This window comes from Cygnus olor, chromosome 6, assembly GCF_009769625.2.
Source record: "Cygnus olor isolate bCygOlo1 chromosome 6, bCygOlo1.pri.v2, whole genome shotgun sequence".
Taxonomy (NCBI): Eukaryota; Metazoa; Chordata; class Aves; order Anseriformes; family Anatidae; genus Cygnus; species Cygnus olor.
In genome coordinates this window covers 25,770,953-25,787,383 of record NC_049174.1, presented here as the reverse complement: position 1 = coordinate 25,787,383, position 16,431 = coordinate 25,770,953, and the positions used below count along the sequence as shown (strand labels likewise).

At 39.4% G+C, this 16,431-nt stretch overlaps 1 protein-coding gene across 1 annotated transcript in view; it reads left to right on the top strand.

The window, feature by feature from the left end:
* SLC49A4 (solute carrier family 49 member 4) overlaps nucleotides 1–16,431 on the top strand; it is a 62,666-nt gene that overhangs the window by 27,756 nt on the left and 18,479 nt on the right. The window contains exons 3-6 of the mRNA XM_040561082.1: nucleotides 1,629–1,897; nucleotides 7,628–7,757; nucleotides 12,910–13,018; nucleotides 13,664–13,731. Of these exons, the coding sequence (XP_040417016.1) occupies nucleotides 1,629–1,897; nucleotides 7,628–7,757; nucleotides 12,910–13,018; nucleotides 13,664–13,731 (576 nt within the window). The remainder of the gene's footprint in view (nucleotides 1–1,628; nucleotides 1,898–7,627; nucleotides 7,758–12,909; nucleotides 13,019–13,663; nucleotides 13,732–16,431) is intronic.

The following is a 16,431-nucleotide window of genomic DNA, read 5'->3' as shown; positions in this document are numbered from 1 at the left end:
GTACTACTTGGTCTGTCCGAAGTACGCTGGTTTGGAGAGTAACCACATTCGTGTAATGTGTCCTCCAGAAAACTATACCAGAGTATTGTTTAGATAGTGCTTTTATTAATTTTAAACTGTTTCATTTGATTATACTGGGGGCCACAGTTTAAAAAGCAGTAAAAACACCTGGCCATGTCTTGGTGATGTCTATCTGAAGCACATCATGAACAAATAGTAATGAAATGTATTCTTGCTAGTTGAACTTTATAAAAAATTACAGTTGCTTATGTAATTGCTTACAATTGCTTACAAGACTGGATATTACTTTTGTCCTAGCTGGGAAAGCATTTCCTTCAAATGGTACGTGATAGCATTTTTTTCTTTGCTGTATATTTTTCATAATTTTTTCTTAAAGACTTAATTTCTAATCAACAGAGAATCAGTAACATTTATCAATTTTTATTACAAGCTAGCTTGTTAATTTGATAAAGAGTCTGTCAGCATTTCTTTTGCGTATTTTGTTCCATGGTGTGCTTAAAAAAAACTCTTGCCACGCTATATATTATTTAGTCATTTGTGGCTTGAAACGTTGCCTAAACGTTGCTAACTTGTTTCCCCATTTTCAGGCCATAGCTTTTTATGTCTGACAACTCAAGTCTTGAGCAATAACACTGAGTTCCTGCTATGCTTAGAAAAACATCACCCATTTGGAAATATCATCTGCCACCATTTTATTGCGCAATGGATAGATCTACTTTGTAGGGTTGCAGTGTTTTGTTTGACTTGCTAGCTGTTTTTATATAAATTCCCAAATGATTTTGCCTTTCATGTCTGATCACTTCTGGAAAAGTCAAAGTGGAAGGTTTCTGGCTGAATTACACATTTAGGAGAACCTTCAAAAAGTCCTTTCTGTATGTGCTTATTGTACTAATATGAAGCCAAAAGTTGTAGAGACTTCAGTGCTTGGAAGTAGTATCTCTGTTTTGTCACCAGTCTTATCTGTTAAATCCAATGATTGTGAAAAACAAGAAAAATCTGGGTTTCCTTGGCTGTTTCAACAGTATGTTGAGAATGGCCAGATTGCTGCAGAAGATGATTCTCTTGGAAACCTCAACAGCCCAGCCTCCTCATCTGTAGGCACATAGAGCTCATCTGAGTGTGTAAATAAAAATAAATAATGCAGTGAAAAAATATGCAGAGTGTTTTTGCTGAAGTGTTTCAGCTTGGGATCTGACGTAACTAATTTAAATCTTCTGTGGGATTTATGAAGGCAAGGGGTCAGGTTTAAGATGCTTGTAGTTTAAAGCTTTTCTGCTACTATCCCTTTTATACTTTTAGATCCTATCATGATACCTTTTTTTCTGCGAAGAAAGTCCCTTTTATTCCCTCTTCCTTTCCTGCTTTGAAGAGAACATTTGCTTCTCCATTTATCTGAGGTAATGAGAACAGAGTAGACCTGGATTCTTTAAATCAGTCTAATTGGGCTTCTTTTAGTGTATTGAATATTCCTTTTTTTTGCACAGGACTTTCATTTCTTTGTGCAGTCACTCCATTTCAGGCACTCAGTATCTTATGTGCAATTTTTTTTATTTTTTTAAACAGGCTATTATCATCCAAATGGCTGTCATCTCTATTCTCTGTTCCAGGCTGATTCATGGAGGGCAGCTGTTAAATGGCTTGGCGGGGCCAACTGTGATGAACGCAGCACCATTTCTTTCCACAACATGGTTTTCTCCGGATGAACGTGCCACAGCAACAGCTATTGCATCTCTGCTCAGTTACCTGGGTGCTGCTGGTGCGTTTTTAGTGGGACCTCTTGTAGTGCCATCTCCTAATGGAACATCTCACCTTCTGCTGGCATCACAAAGCAACACTGAGCACATCAAGGACCGCATTGAGGCTGTATTGTATGCAGGTGTGTTTAAAAAAAAAAGTTAATTATAAAACATTTACATACTTTCGTATGTCTGGTACTTGTGAAGCACTACCCTCTAGTGGCTGGTCTGCAAAGGAAACGGTAACTATATTGGTGGTAAATAATGAAGTGGTAGAATGTTCTACAGTCAGAAGGGTTCATTTTTTCCCTTTTGTGTAGCAAAAGTTATAAAATAATCTTTTGTACAGATTGATTCCAAGTGAAGTAGTTCAATTGTTTGTATCAGCTGATCTTAGGAATAATGTTTTCTAGGAGAGCTTATGCTTGCCCAGAGCTTCCAAACTGTTGATCACTTCTTGAATTTTTATTAAAAAGAGTAGTCTCCATGACAGGTTGTTTTTTCCTTCTGTTTCTGATAGGACAGAAATCATATACTCCAGCATAAAATTATTTTCTGCATTAATTCAACTGTAATTTATGACTTGCGTGTGCCTTTCAAATGTGATTAGATTATTAATATCTCAATCTAATACTGGAATTAAAACTCAATCTGTTTCTTAACTAAAATTTTGGCTTTAACTGAAATCCTCTAGTTCTTATGTGGCGAGGAATTTCAATGAAGTGACAACAGTTTTGGTGCAAAAAACACTGATATAAAATTCACCCGATACAACGTAGATTTCCTTTCCTTTCTCTTTTTCATGCAGTGGCTTCACAGCTCTTAGTGTCACTTACAAAAATTAGCAACACTCAGCAGCAAGCTTTAAGGAAACGAGTTCCCCAAGTGCTTTAAGGGTCTGTGATCTGATTTTTAGTTGATATAAATTGGTATAGCATTGAAAGCACCTACACTTTACCATGTTACGACATTTTTTTCCTTATAATTCCAGCCTCTGAAATGCAGCTAAGGCTTAGCCCTATGCATTCCATAAGTCTTAAAGTATATATGTATAGTGTAGTTCACAGTCAAGTTTGCGAGATTGAGTTAACTGTTTGTGATCATTTATTTCTGGCTGCTATTCTTATGGAAACTTTGTGAAGTTAATACTTGTATTGGGTGAGGTCCAATCTACCATAAATTTCAAAGAAAGCATAGTAGAGTTTGGATCCCGTTTCAGCAGGTAGTTGACTCTTGCCTTTCAAATACTTTTTGCTGGACTCAAATTTATTGAAACAAAGAAATCTGGGTTTGGTTAGGCTTTTATCAGAGAAATCTGATGTTAGAGTCCAGAAATTTCATGGAAGATAAAGTGACCAGTGGGAAGGAAGGAAGGAAAAATGAAGGCAAGTGAGTTTGTGTCCTGCGGAGCAGTGGATAAAAGAGGAACAAAAATCCAACAATTAGAAAAGTGCTTTAGCCCACTCTTTATGGATTTTCCATGGAGCAAGAAGAATTCATTTGCCTTAAGGAAATACAGTTTTGTGCCTAAAACCACTTCTTTGAGTCTGTTAGCACTAGAAATGTTGCTTTCAGCAGCCCATTAGATTCATTTTCTCTTCTGTTCCGGGAAGCTTTCCTGAGTATTTTCTTGAGAAGCTGGGAATAGATCTCACTTGCCAGCAAGGTTCAGAGATCTGTCTTGCTGCACAGTGTTTCAGCGCAGCTCTTTCTGCCTTTCTGAGTCAGCAAGGACTTAGAAACAGCCCATCCTGTAAACCTGCTTGGGATTGTTGGTCCCAGCATAAGATCATCCTACAGCAGCTCTTCAGTTTCTTAGGATGTGTGTTTTGTGGGGCAGCTATAGTTCTTTGTTCAAAGTACTTTTAAATACATAGCTGGGGTTCATTGTGCAGCTGCACTTGCAGTGTTAGCTATGTGTCTCAAGGGGTCTTTCCAGGATCCTTTTGCTGTTCAGGCATTGAAAAAGAGATGGTTCCTGAATGTCAGTGGCTTGTGGAGAATCACTGTGACAGTGGCAAAACATTCAACTGGTTTGAAATTGGCAGGAGCCGTCCCAAGAGGAGGTTGCTTCACATCCCTTATGGGATTTGTCCCATCACACCTCAGCCCTCTTTTTCCCAGGAGCTCAAGAGGCAGCTGACCCTGCTGTCTGCCTCTTCTGTGCTCTGCTGTGCCAGGTAGGCTCCAGAGGTAGAGGAAAGTCTGTCCTGTGGTGGGTAACAACTTGTGGTGGGTACCTCATGGTAGTTGTACAGCTCTGTTCACCCGTGGACCACAAAATACCTCATAGGTGTGGTAGGGTACTATTTGTCCCCTCAAAATCAGCTAAGCACAAAATGAAAGTCAAACAGTCTTCAAAGATAGTAAAAGTGTTAAAGAATGGGACAGAACAAGGAGCTGGACTCAAGTGTCCTAGCTCTTTAGGAAGTGCAGCAGAGCTTGGTATGACTTCTCATTTAAGGTGCTATAGGAAAGCCAGTTTCATAGGATAGGCACTCTGCATTCTTGAGTGTTTTGTTTGTGATGGAGCTTGTTGCTGTTGCGTGAGGTACTATTAAATAAGCAGCATCCAGAAGTTAGGTGATTTTTAAAACCCTAATAATGTGAATTGTTAACTTGCGATCAGTAGCGTGACAAGAGTGTGCTAATTTTCCAAGGACTTAACCTCAAACACGATTACGAAGCAATTGCTTATAAACCCATTCTGAAATTGCTCTGTTAACTCCAGTTTCTTCTGTGTTTCATTAAATTGCTGTTCCTGTATCTCAAACGTGGACTAAGAGCTCAGCAAAAATATCACAATTTCTTTCCATGTCATCTGTGTCTCTACACATTCTGGTTTGCAGCTGAAATAGTACGGATGTAGCAAATCAGGTTTTGAGTTATATTACCTGTATTGCATAAGGAAGCTCGAATGACTCCGGACTTCAGCCAGAGCTTTTAGCTATGTGCTTTCCTAAATATCAATGAGAAATCACCATTTCTTACAAAATTTTGCATGTACACATATATAGCTGTGTGTAAAGTATATATACGTGTGTATATAAACATATGAAAATAAAGGGGTAAGGAGGGCACTTCACATGTGTGTGTATATATGTATGTGCTAATATATGTAAAGTGCCTTCCTTTCCCCTTTACCCTTCAGGAGAAGGTGAGGGTTTCTTTGGTTTTGGGTAGGATTTTGTTCTATAAGTAGTCTGTCTTTCAGAAGGAAAAAGACTTGTATCAAGGAGACTTGTATCTCGGTAAACCTCTCTTTTCTGTTTAGGGCTTACACAGCCAGCAGGAGTGCCTGCTTCCAGGGCTATGGCGCAGGCATCTCTCCACATCGACATTCACAGGTCACTGTGGCATGATATCCTCATTGCTTTTGTGAGACATTTCAGATTCATTCCTCAGCAAAACATATACAGCGCTCTATTTCTGCACACTAATTTATGCTGACTTGCCCAGTTTCAAGTGCTTTGCTGCATCCTTTGCACTGTCAAGAATCTGATAGCTTCTGTGGAAGAGCTCTTCTTCCATGGCAGCAGCTCCCTTGGTCTCAAAGGATCTCAAAATGTAAGATACAGGTCAATATTGTCTTTTGCATTTTTACTCCCTGCTTGCAATCTAAAATTAGTCCTGGAAATGTATTTTTCTTTACCTAGTCTGGTACAACAAGTAATGATTGTGTTGATGGTAGGCTTCCTAATGAAGAAGCAATTCAAGATGTAAGGAATCAAACGCATTTGGCAGTACCTGGAATTTTCATAGAGATGCAAGTGTGATACGCAAAGCTAAGATGGCAATAAAAACTTCTATTTTTAAGTAGAGGGAGCTGCTTTGGCTTTGGATAGGCTCCAAAGTGAATTCTGCTCTTTTCTTTTGTGCATGAGGGCAGTGCTTGCAAGGCAAATTCATTAGCCTAGGAAGTATAACACTGGGAAACATTAAAGAGATGCAAGATGGTACTACAAGGACTGCATGCTGATTTTAATAATTAAAAAAAAAAAGTGTTACTATACTGCTCCTACTGCAGTAATTTGACTGGCAGGAATCTTGAGGTGGTAACCCTTAGAAGAGGCCCCAGATGAGCACCTGTTTTAAAATATTACCATGACTTAGAGAAAAATTATCAACCTGTTTTATATTCTTTGTAGGAAGATGTAGCCTTTCACCTTATGCCATTGCAATATAATAAAGTTAAATAATAAGCACCTTAGAAAACCTCTGTTTTTATGTGATCACATTCTTATTGGCTCTACCCATTCGCAATCTGAAATCTTCCTTTCAGTATGTTATCAAGTGTGGATGTGCATGTACATACACACGTACCTATAAATCTGTATGTAGATGCAGGACAAGGGGATAAAGAGTCTTTGGCAAGCCTCGATTCCTTGCCCAGTATCATCCTATAATGACAGAGCCTCTCATCCTTTTTCTTAGATCTGAGATAACCAGTTGTGGCCAGTTCTTTATGCATTGCTTATGTTCTCAAAAACAATGTACAGGAAGATAGAAATTCATCTATCTTTTGGAAACTAGAGGAGTTGTAGAGGGACTACAAGGATCTCAACACACAAAACGTGTAATTAGACCACAGTAGGGGAAAAGAGACACCACACAGTTCAAAAAGAATCCTTCTTGATTTGATCATGGAGACTGGCATTGTCACATTCCTGGTATGCTTTAAAAATAAACTTAGGGTAGATTTTTTTTTCCCCGTAAATGTTCATTTCCCATCCCAATCTACAGCTGATCCATTAATGCTCTTGAGTATTATTTACTTTTCGGTTTCCTGAACTTCTTTCACTTTAGCAGAAGAGCTGACAAAGTGCCATGTTCATATTGATTTATTAAAAAAGAAAGAAGAAAATGAATGCAACTGAGTATCCAGCTTTGTTGGAATTTATTTGTGGTGTTGGTGAACATTTCTTTGTATATGATCACAGGTTCTTTTAAGATAACACACTTCAGCTATACGTTTTTCTCTCTGGCAGCAAAGAATCTTGTTTTCAAAGGGGACAGCAGCAATATTTTGGATTGAGGTCTGTGGATAACATGATATATGTTGTAAAAGGCCTGTGAAACAAATTAATTAGACGGAATGTGGATAGAGTTGTTTTTCCTCAGAATGTGTGATCATGGGGCTTGCTGACAATTTTCTGTGAAGTGCTCATCCCTTTGCAGGATCATGTCCAAATTTCTACTATGAAATGTTTTGAAGATCTGGAACACCTGCTGCTAAACAAGAGGAGCATCTACAAACAGCTGTATTCTTTCATTTTTTCCCCATATTACCTCCGTTCTCTCTATTCCTAAGCAATGGCTGCTCCTATGCTTTTCCTTTTATATTCCATTGCCATGTAGTACTGTTTGTGTCCAAGATGCTGCCTTGGTTGACCTTTCGTTTGCCTTCATCATCCTGTATACCAAGTAATTGTCGTTCCATGCCCTGGGGCTTCCCCAGTCCCATCTGTTTAAAGTCTCTAGCATGCTGTTACCTGCCTTGCATTACTTCCATTGCAAAGAAATTTGACCAGATCTTCACAGTTCTCTTTAAAGAGAAAAAAACAAAAGCTTGCCTTTTGCTTCACTTAGTTCCCCATGTGTGAGCCTGTTGCTCTGCAGCTCTTTTCATTGGAATCGACTGCCAGTATTTCTCTGTCTCATTGATTCTCCATCTCAATTTGAAATCTTGCTTGGGGAGGGGGGGAAAAAAAGTCGTCCTTCAAGTTATGCAGGTCTGCTGTCAGGAGCAGTAAAGCATTTGTGGTAGGATTTATGTATCAGAGGCTGGCTGATAACAATGTGGTGCTGAAATAAGTCTTTCAGTGCTAACATCTGTTCTCTGATTTGTTTTTCTTTGCCCTCTTGTTTAGAATTTGGAATGGTTTCCTTGATATTTTCCGCAGCATTGGCCTACTTCCCCTCACGCCCTCCATTCCCTCCCAGTGTGGCTGCAGCTAGTCAACGGCTTAGCTACAGGAGAAGCTTTTGCAGACTTTTAAGGTAGGTCCTCATTTGGTTTCCGCTTAAAATATCAGCACCTGAATAAATAAACACAAGTGTGCTTTAATCTTCTCATTGAACAAACAAGTTAGTTTGTAGCACTTTTAAACAAAATCAAATTAAATATTAATGCTGAGACATAAAAGGATGCTAACTGCTAAAAAGCCAACATTAAATTTTAAATGGGAATATGTCAAGCATTCTTGCCAGAGTCATTCTGCACCAACACTGCTGTAGTCATCCTTTTAGCACAGCTTTTCTTATGCTACACTTCTGTTACATCAGGTTATACAAAATTGTTAACAGTGCATTCTGCTGGGTGTGAGATAACAGTTAACAACACTGGGCATAACTAACTATAAAGCTGCTTTCTTCCGTGCTTCTTACACTGGAAGGAATTTGGGGGTTGCTTACCATTCGAAGGAGTATACAGCTGCTTTCTTTCAGCCACGGGAGCAATGAATGAAGTATCTGAAACCGTTGTATGATCTATTAAATCTCATTAATCATATGTTAAAATATAAAGTGGGGATAGGGAAAGTCTCCAGGTGCTTCTAGACAGGTTCAAAGATGTGTTAGTTTCCTCTGTATTTATTTTAAAAGAAAAAAGGTTATAAAGAAAGCAACATCTTCAGCTTTACGGCTTCTCCGTTGTTGTCTGCTTAGGTTGTTAGCTCTTCTGGTAAGACCCAGTCCCTCCCTTAGTGTTTGCAGAATGTCTTGTGTAATGGGAATCTGGTATCAGAGCAACTGTAATAATAATGCTGAGTAATTGTGAAGGCCTGTGCCTGGTACGTGATAATGCATAGAAGAGCTTCCTGGGGCAGAAGAGAACCGTGGTGCAGAGTATGGTTGATTTCACTAGGGAGCTTCAAACTCTTACTGCAATTGTTTCTTGTAGTAATATAGTTATAGGAGCTGAATCTGTTCAAAATAGTCTGCTTAAAACTTGGTAATTTTAGATCTTCAGGCATTTAGTTGCTACAGATCATTGTGTTCTGTACTTCCTAAAAGTATGTTTAGGGCCAGCAAAAACAACTTATCCCCCATTTTTGTTCCCTGGTGGTTTTGGAGAGTTTTGTTTCAGTTTGGGGGAGTAAATTGACAAAACGCTCGCTTCTGTGTGTTCATCCTGGAGTAGGCTGGCAGCTGGGAGAAGGTGTGAATACAGTTGGCTGGTTAGTCTGCAAAGTGACCTACTCAGGATATTAAAAAATAGCAATTCCCATAAGGACACTTAGCACACACAATGATGTTGTTAAACACCCAAGCTGGTATGTGCTGAGACCCTGCCTGAGGGCTGTGTTGTAAAAATGTTGCTGTCAAACAGAAATCCAAACAGCAACTGACTCCACAGGTGAAGTGTAAAATTTCGGTTGACAGTGCTCCATTTGGGAGCTTTATAACTATTATATTGCTTGTTCAACATATTATAAATACTGGGCCTGTGATACTGGTACAGTCAGGAGATAAACAGCAAAACTGGCTTACCATTCACAATCAACAAAACTTAGGAAAACAACCTGGACGCTTAAATAATGAGCATAGTTTACAGCGTTTCCAAGAACCAAGAGGGTTTTTGCTTAATTGCTGTCAGGTAGATCCTTCTCTCCCCTCTGGTCCTTATGCATTCTTCCATGCTACCCCTTATCAAAGGCACTTCTTCATTCCTCTGTACATGAAGCAATCAACAGTTCATCATTAAAACCACTTACCTTGGGGAACCTTTCAGCAACAATCCATCAGGCAAGGGTTTTTTATAAAAGAAAATGGTATCTGCTGTGCTTCAAGAGAAATCCATCAGCTGGTTCGTTAGGCTTCTGAGCTCTGTTCCCTGCCTAATCTAGACTTCATAATTCTTGGCAAAGAGGGTCTTTCTTTTGACTTAGTCATGTAGGCTTAAAGGTAATCAGCTGATGACTACCAGGAAATCAGAATTCCTCCTTTATTGCATACTTGCCCTCTGGTGTGAGAACTGTGTGTGAGAAATTTAGGATGTGTGTGAGCTGGTCAGCTGACTTCATCCAACCATGCCCCAGAAAACATTCTTGAGAACTGAGGCTTTGATCACTTCCCTCTTCTCTGCTCTAGGCTTCAGGTGTTTGGTGTTTTTTTTTTTTTTTACTTCAAACTAAAGCTGTGCAGCATAACTCTACCATTGAAGTCATGGACTTTTTCCTTGGGTGCCAAAGGGATCTGTCACATCCTTGCAACTCCCACACTCCTTTGTGCCTTCAGGTCATTGAGCAGTTGTCTTCATGAGCTGCTCCTTGCAGAGTTGTATTTTATAGGTCTTCTTAGGGTCAAGCACCCTCTGTAAGGCCAGTTTTGGGGGAGTTGCTTAGGAGCATGGTTCCTTCTCCAAACTGGGAAGTTTCCTGCTTCTGACAGATTATAACAATTAGCTGATCTCTGGTTATCTCCCAATACCAACTCTCTCAGCCTGCAGTGGGAGTTGACAGATTAGTCATGGCTTGAGAACTAAGCCCAATTCTTTTAACAGTCTATTACACAGTGTGACGAGTGTACTTTGAATTTCCATTTTAAAAAAAAAAGTGCTATGCCCTTTCTCAGTTTCTTTGGTGAAGTGAATGTGATTTTTTTTTTCTTCATATTTCAAAATATGCCAAAAATTTCCCTGGGAAAAGTTCTAATACAAGTAAACGGTTTGTCTTAACGTTTATGTTAAGAGAACATACAGTGATTTTAGCTTTTAAGTAATTTAGATGCTAGTAGCCAGTTACATGCCTTTTATATCTTCAAGGGGCTGTGTAAGCCGTTTTTCAAATTTCGTAGTAAGGTTTTTGTATATCGTTACTACTTTCATGAAACTTTCACATGACATCACCATCCGGGCTGAGAGCAGCTTGGAGTGTGCCTGATATTAATAGGCACTGTCAAAGTTATTCTGAAAGTGTTGACTGACTTTGACAGGGCTCCCCTCCGAACCAGCCTGTCTTATGAATTCTGGTACATTAAGCAGGATTCTGGAGCGGGAAAAAAAAAAAGAAAGAAAAAGGGGGGGAAAAAAAAAAGCAGAAGAAAAAGCCAATTCATATTCCAGGAGAATGGAACCTGATGCTGATATCCTGTCATAAAGGCTGATATGATGGAAAATAGTGTGGGTTCACCAGTTGATGGTGTGACAGACAGCTCATTTCTCTATTTTCAGTGGAGCAGTTGCAAAATTGCAAAAACAAATATAAGTTGCTGAAGCCGTGAAAAGTGGAGCTGATGCTTGAGATGTTTCAAATGGCTTTAACACTTAATGCAGCCAGTGCTAGCTCTTGCTGGACAAGGGGACAAAGTGACATCTGGTGATTGGTGCCACTTCGCCACCGCATGCACTCTTTGTCCAGGTTGGCTGCTTTAATGTGAAGACTAGGCAGGATGGCAGCATGGGAGCCTCTGTCACTGGAGGATGTCGTGATGCAGAGCTGGGTCTGGTACTGGGGCCAGGAGCTGCACGTGGTGGAGCAGCTACCCCACATGCTGGTCTGTCTCGTTGCTGGAGTTACAGAAAATAAACACACCACAGGAAATCTGGGTCAAGTAAGTTACAAAGTACTTACCCTGCAGAAGTAGCTCTTTAATGAAGGTGAGGTTCAGACAGATACCCAAAGATTTTGAATAATGAGCAAGTATTATTTTGGAGCAGTGCTTTTAGACTTGTTCCTTCTTTGCAGTCTGTAATGTGGCTATATAATGTCCGTGCAAAATGAATATGTTCCCTTTTATTTTCTTCTACAGGTACTGGAATAGCTTTTACATGGGTAGTATTAAGTAACATCAGAAAACCTGCCTTAAGAGAGATGTTAGGATGACACAGGATACACTAGCATAAGAGTACGGCATTCTTAAAAGAGAAAAAGTTGTCAGGAAGACAGCAAATGCATTAGCATTCAGAGAAATATAAGCCATGTGTGGAAGAGCTGGAAGTTTGGGAGTTGTTTTTCTTTGCATTAAAAAAAATAAATCTGACATGAATGATACTGAAAGAAGAGGATATGTTCATGTGATATAAATCTGTTATTCAAGATGAGGATGTGTGAGAAGAACAGTGTGCAAAAGAGTGCTGGCAGGGGTGCTTTGAATCTTCGAGGGGAGTAAAACAGCGTAAGCTGCAAACCTCTAAATGTTTTGGAGAATTTTTTTTGAAACTCTTACCTTCCCTCTTGGCTTTCATAACTAGGTGCTGTTAAATTGCTGCTGCATACCAAGGAACTGGTGCTGCTGATCAATATCAAGTTTATATAAATTGTTTGGGAAGGGGTGTGAGGGGGTGCGTTCTGGGGTTACACAGATATCCCTTGGGATAACCTTGGAATTGCCATAACATCTTTTCACTTAAAAATGGCAGTGTTAAAGGGTCCAAAGCATATTTCTGTTCCCAAATGGAAACATTTTATAGGAAAAGTTGGATCCCCTTAGCAAAGGTGTCGCATTTAATTTTGGTTGCGGTGATGGCTGCAGGCAGGGGGGGATTGGTGGTGTTTGTCTGCCAAATCTTGTTTAGCTGTGTACGGTGATGATAATGACACAGCTTTGATGCTTTATCTTCACCGAATACTGAGAGTTGGATAATTTTAATTGGGGGAAAAAGCAAACATGAGTATTTAGAGCAGGCTATTATACTTGTCTCTGTGTTTTGATAGCTCAAACTGTCAAAATTTCCCACTCTTGCAATTGTGCGCACCTTATCTCCCAAACCTTCCCTCTCACAAAATAAAAGTAAAAACAATTTTAAAAGTATGAATCTCTGATTTTATACTTGAAATACGCTGTTGGTAAATTGAATTAGTGCTTATTGTTTCTAACATGCAGTTAGGTTAAATGGGTTGCCCATGCAAATGCAGAATTGCTTGTGGAAATGAGAAACATATGAGCCCAGCATGTTATAAAGTCTTTGAATGTAGAGACTGGCTTTTTTGAATACCACAGTGCTAAGGCAGTAACATCTCAGCCAGTGGTATTTTAGTGACACGTCTGGATAACTTCATTGTTTTTCCTGGCTCACTCATCCTTCAGAACTCTGCTATTTTTCTTGACGGGCAGAATATAGATTCTAGGGTGCAATTTACTCTAGCAGCTAATCTTGGTGCACAATTTCTAATATAAGCTGCAGCTAATTGCATATGTTTTGCCTTCACAGCAATTTCCGATTCTTGATGATTGCTTTAGCCTATGCTATACCACTGGGTGTTTTCTCTGGCTGGTCTGGTGTTCTGGATTTGATATTAACGCCAGTTCATGTAAGCCAAGTAAGTATCTCCTGACTGATAATCAACAGCTATTTTGTAAGTGGCATGTTTTTACTCTGCACTAACATACAATTTTATCAAGTTTTTATGCTTAAGCTGCTGTTAATACATATGGACCACTTTTCTCCTGAAATTTTAAACAAAATAATCTATAGCTTTCAAGCTGTCATGATTCTTCCTGCTGACTCTCCACTAGTGTTTAGTATACATAGTCAAAGCTATGTATACCTTTGACAAGAACAAAGAGGCAGATAAACAAATGGGAGTGTTGTTGGCTGCTGCACCTTTAGTAATAGAGAATAATGTTTACCAGGTGAAAGGGATGAAGTGGGGGGAAAAAAGAGGATTTCTAAGCTTTTAATAGAGTACTATAAAAAATCCAGAGGACATTACTCATATGATTGTATAAATAGAGGTCATATTTAGGGCATAGGCTACTTGGTCATACTTTCCTCCTAGTGAATTTATTTCCTCTTAAATATCCAAAAAAAAATGGTCTAGCACCTCAGGTTGTTTTTGGGGGAGGTGCCAGGTGGGGTTGCTAGCAGTTTGCAGCCCCTGTGCACCCTTTGTTTTGAAAGTAACATCTTAACTTTTGACTTTTTTAGCTTTAACACGTTTCTTACTGTTTTTTTTTCCTGTCAGGTAGATGCAGGCTGGATTGGATTTTGGTCTATCGTGGGAGGTTGTGTTGTTGGCATAGCAATGGCAAGGTAGGAATAATTGCATCCATTTCTTCAACTGTGATTGTCATTTAGCTTATACTCTTAATAATATAACTTTTTTTCTCTCATCTTTTAGATACTTGAAATGGAAAATGCATAGTTCTGGGGTTATGATGTGTTTCTTGTAAAGCGTTGGATTTGTATATTCTGTGTTACTGCTCTCTGGGGGTTGAGAACTCCACGCACTTGTGCCTCAATTCAACAAGTCATATCGTTATTCCTGACAAGTGCTTCCCATCCGTTCTTTTCAAATGGTTATTGTGAATCCAGCTGCCTGGAATTAAGGAGAACCCGTTATACCGCATTTGGAAAACATCGAAGAAATAGTGTCTGTCTCCTTCCATCAACACTTTTGGGTGTATTGATTCCTGAAGGGATATTGAGAATGTAGCAAAGGCAGCCTAGACGCAGTAATGGTATGTTCCACTGCAGAGAAATTAGTCTGCATCTGTTTTGACAGGTTGCTGGATTTCTGTATGGCCTATTTTTTGTTATACTGCTGTAGGTTGTGGTATAGGTGTACTTACACTTTTCATATATCTAGACACAGCCATTGTAAATGCTGAATGATATGGGAAGCAGGAAAACAAGGCATGGGTTGTCCTTCCGATAGGCTGCTGATTTTTCTTCACTGAGGTTCCCTTTTAAAAAAAAAAAAAAGTGGAGGAACTTTTTCTGGAGGAACTTTAGTGAGTTTACTGACTAAAAAACTGACTAAACTGACTAAAACTGACTGTGTTTCCCTTGCATCTGGATTTCTGAGTGCCGCCACAGCTTCTTAATGCCTGTTCTTTATCTAGTTCTGCAGTGAGTTTGGCCCAAGTGCAGGGGGTCTGTCGTCACTGCTGGCACTGTGGGTTTGTGTACCCCAAGAGACATCTTTGTAGGTCAGAAATCAAAGCTCTTTTCACTTCCTCTGCACCCTCAGAGCACACGATGCAGAAAAACACGTGAGGTTCCTCATCCTGACACTTGACGTGCTGCTTAGCAGCCATGGCAGAGGAAGAGGAGAGAACCCCTGACCGAGGGAGAGGGAACAGGCATTTCCCTCCTGTCCGCTCTGTGCAGGCCAAAGGGCTCAGTGTATCCAAACAAAGTTTGCGCCCTGCTTTCTCCTAAAAAATAAATTAAAAAAAATGTATTTTTGATTGGCTAAGCTCAGATACGAGTTTTTTATCCTAAAAGAAGCAGATGCTTAAAACCACTGTTGTAGGTGACCTAGATAGATCGCACAATGTAACAGGTGGCATGCCGACTTAATCCTTTCTGTCATAGGTTAATCTCATTTATTTGTGATGTTTCAATAGTAGAGGGGCACCCTTAGCAGCTCGCTTACCTTTGTTAGGAGAGAATCTGCTTTCTCAATGCCAACGTGCAAATCTGAATCTTTATGGTAGATGAATTTATTTAATATATTGCCTGGGATAAGATTCAGGAAATGCTGAGTCTCTAACTTCTTCAAAATTAATTTCAAACCTTGTTGAATACTAGTACTTTGTAGCATCTAGAGCTTTGCTTTTGAGTAAATTAAAAAATAAATAAATACTAACAGTCTGTCTCCAAATATGTCTTTCCAACTTGGGCAATATACAGTTCAAATGAAAAGGTTTACACACAGAAAGTGAGGGAGATGGTGATTTGTCACTCCTGATGGATGACTCTCCCTCTTAGGTCTATTCAGCATTTATCTGTGTAGGGCAGAATCAATGATGAGTCTGACTGTAATCTGCTGAAAGTTGTAATTAGGAAAATTAAGTAATGATTCTTGTCAAGGGTGACAGGCTGATGTATTTCAGAGTCAGAACTGTGATTTGCCAAGCAAGCAGCTCTCTCCCTTAACCACTTTTTAAGAAGCTGGATTTTCTTCTAATATTTTTTCTACTAGTTTATCAAAACAAAATTGGTACAGCTTAGGAGTTTGCTCTTTCCATTTTTGGCAATGCAAATTCTACCATTTAGAACAGTAGCAACCTGGGGCTTGCGCTGGAGCATTTGTTCCTGCATATCACAGGAGATGTTAAATCATCTATATTTAAAGTAATGCCCAGTTTGGAAATTCATTTATCTATCTCATTTTCCAAATGGTGCCAGTTTTCCTCAACACAATATATAAATCCTCCTGCTCTACACCTACTACTTTCCAAATAGCTGTGAACTTCGATTTGTTTAGCTAATTTGTGTGATGCATTTTTCTAATTGAAAAGCTTGGACTATTTTGGGCAGCTGGCAGCTTTGAAATGATACTGGCTTGAAGAAAAGCAATGTCAAAGAGCGACATTCATATTATTGCATGGAAACATAAATCTATTCCCTTTCCTTAGTTTTTTTTTGGTCACATTTACTAATGACCACAGATATTTGAGTTTTTGTCCTTCACAGTTCACTCTTTCTTTCTGCTTTTAACCTGCAGCGTTAGTCAAAATGCTGAGACTTCATGACATGGTGATAATTTCCTTAGCAACAGACAGTGTTGTCAGCAACGTGGGGTTGTGATTTTAAATGTAGGATCCAGCCTAGGGCTGATTTACAGGGTTACAGGAACCAGCTACCAACAGTAGGCTGAGAGATCTGTGTCCTGGGGGTGGTAAGGGTGAGTATACACCTTCTTTCATGGTGCGCCTACTTTAGCAGATGCAGACATCCACTTACGTGCTAGATTGTGAAAAAGATTTAAACAGAAAGAGAATT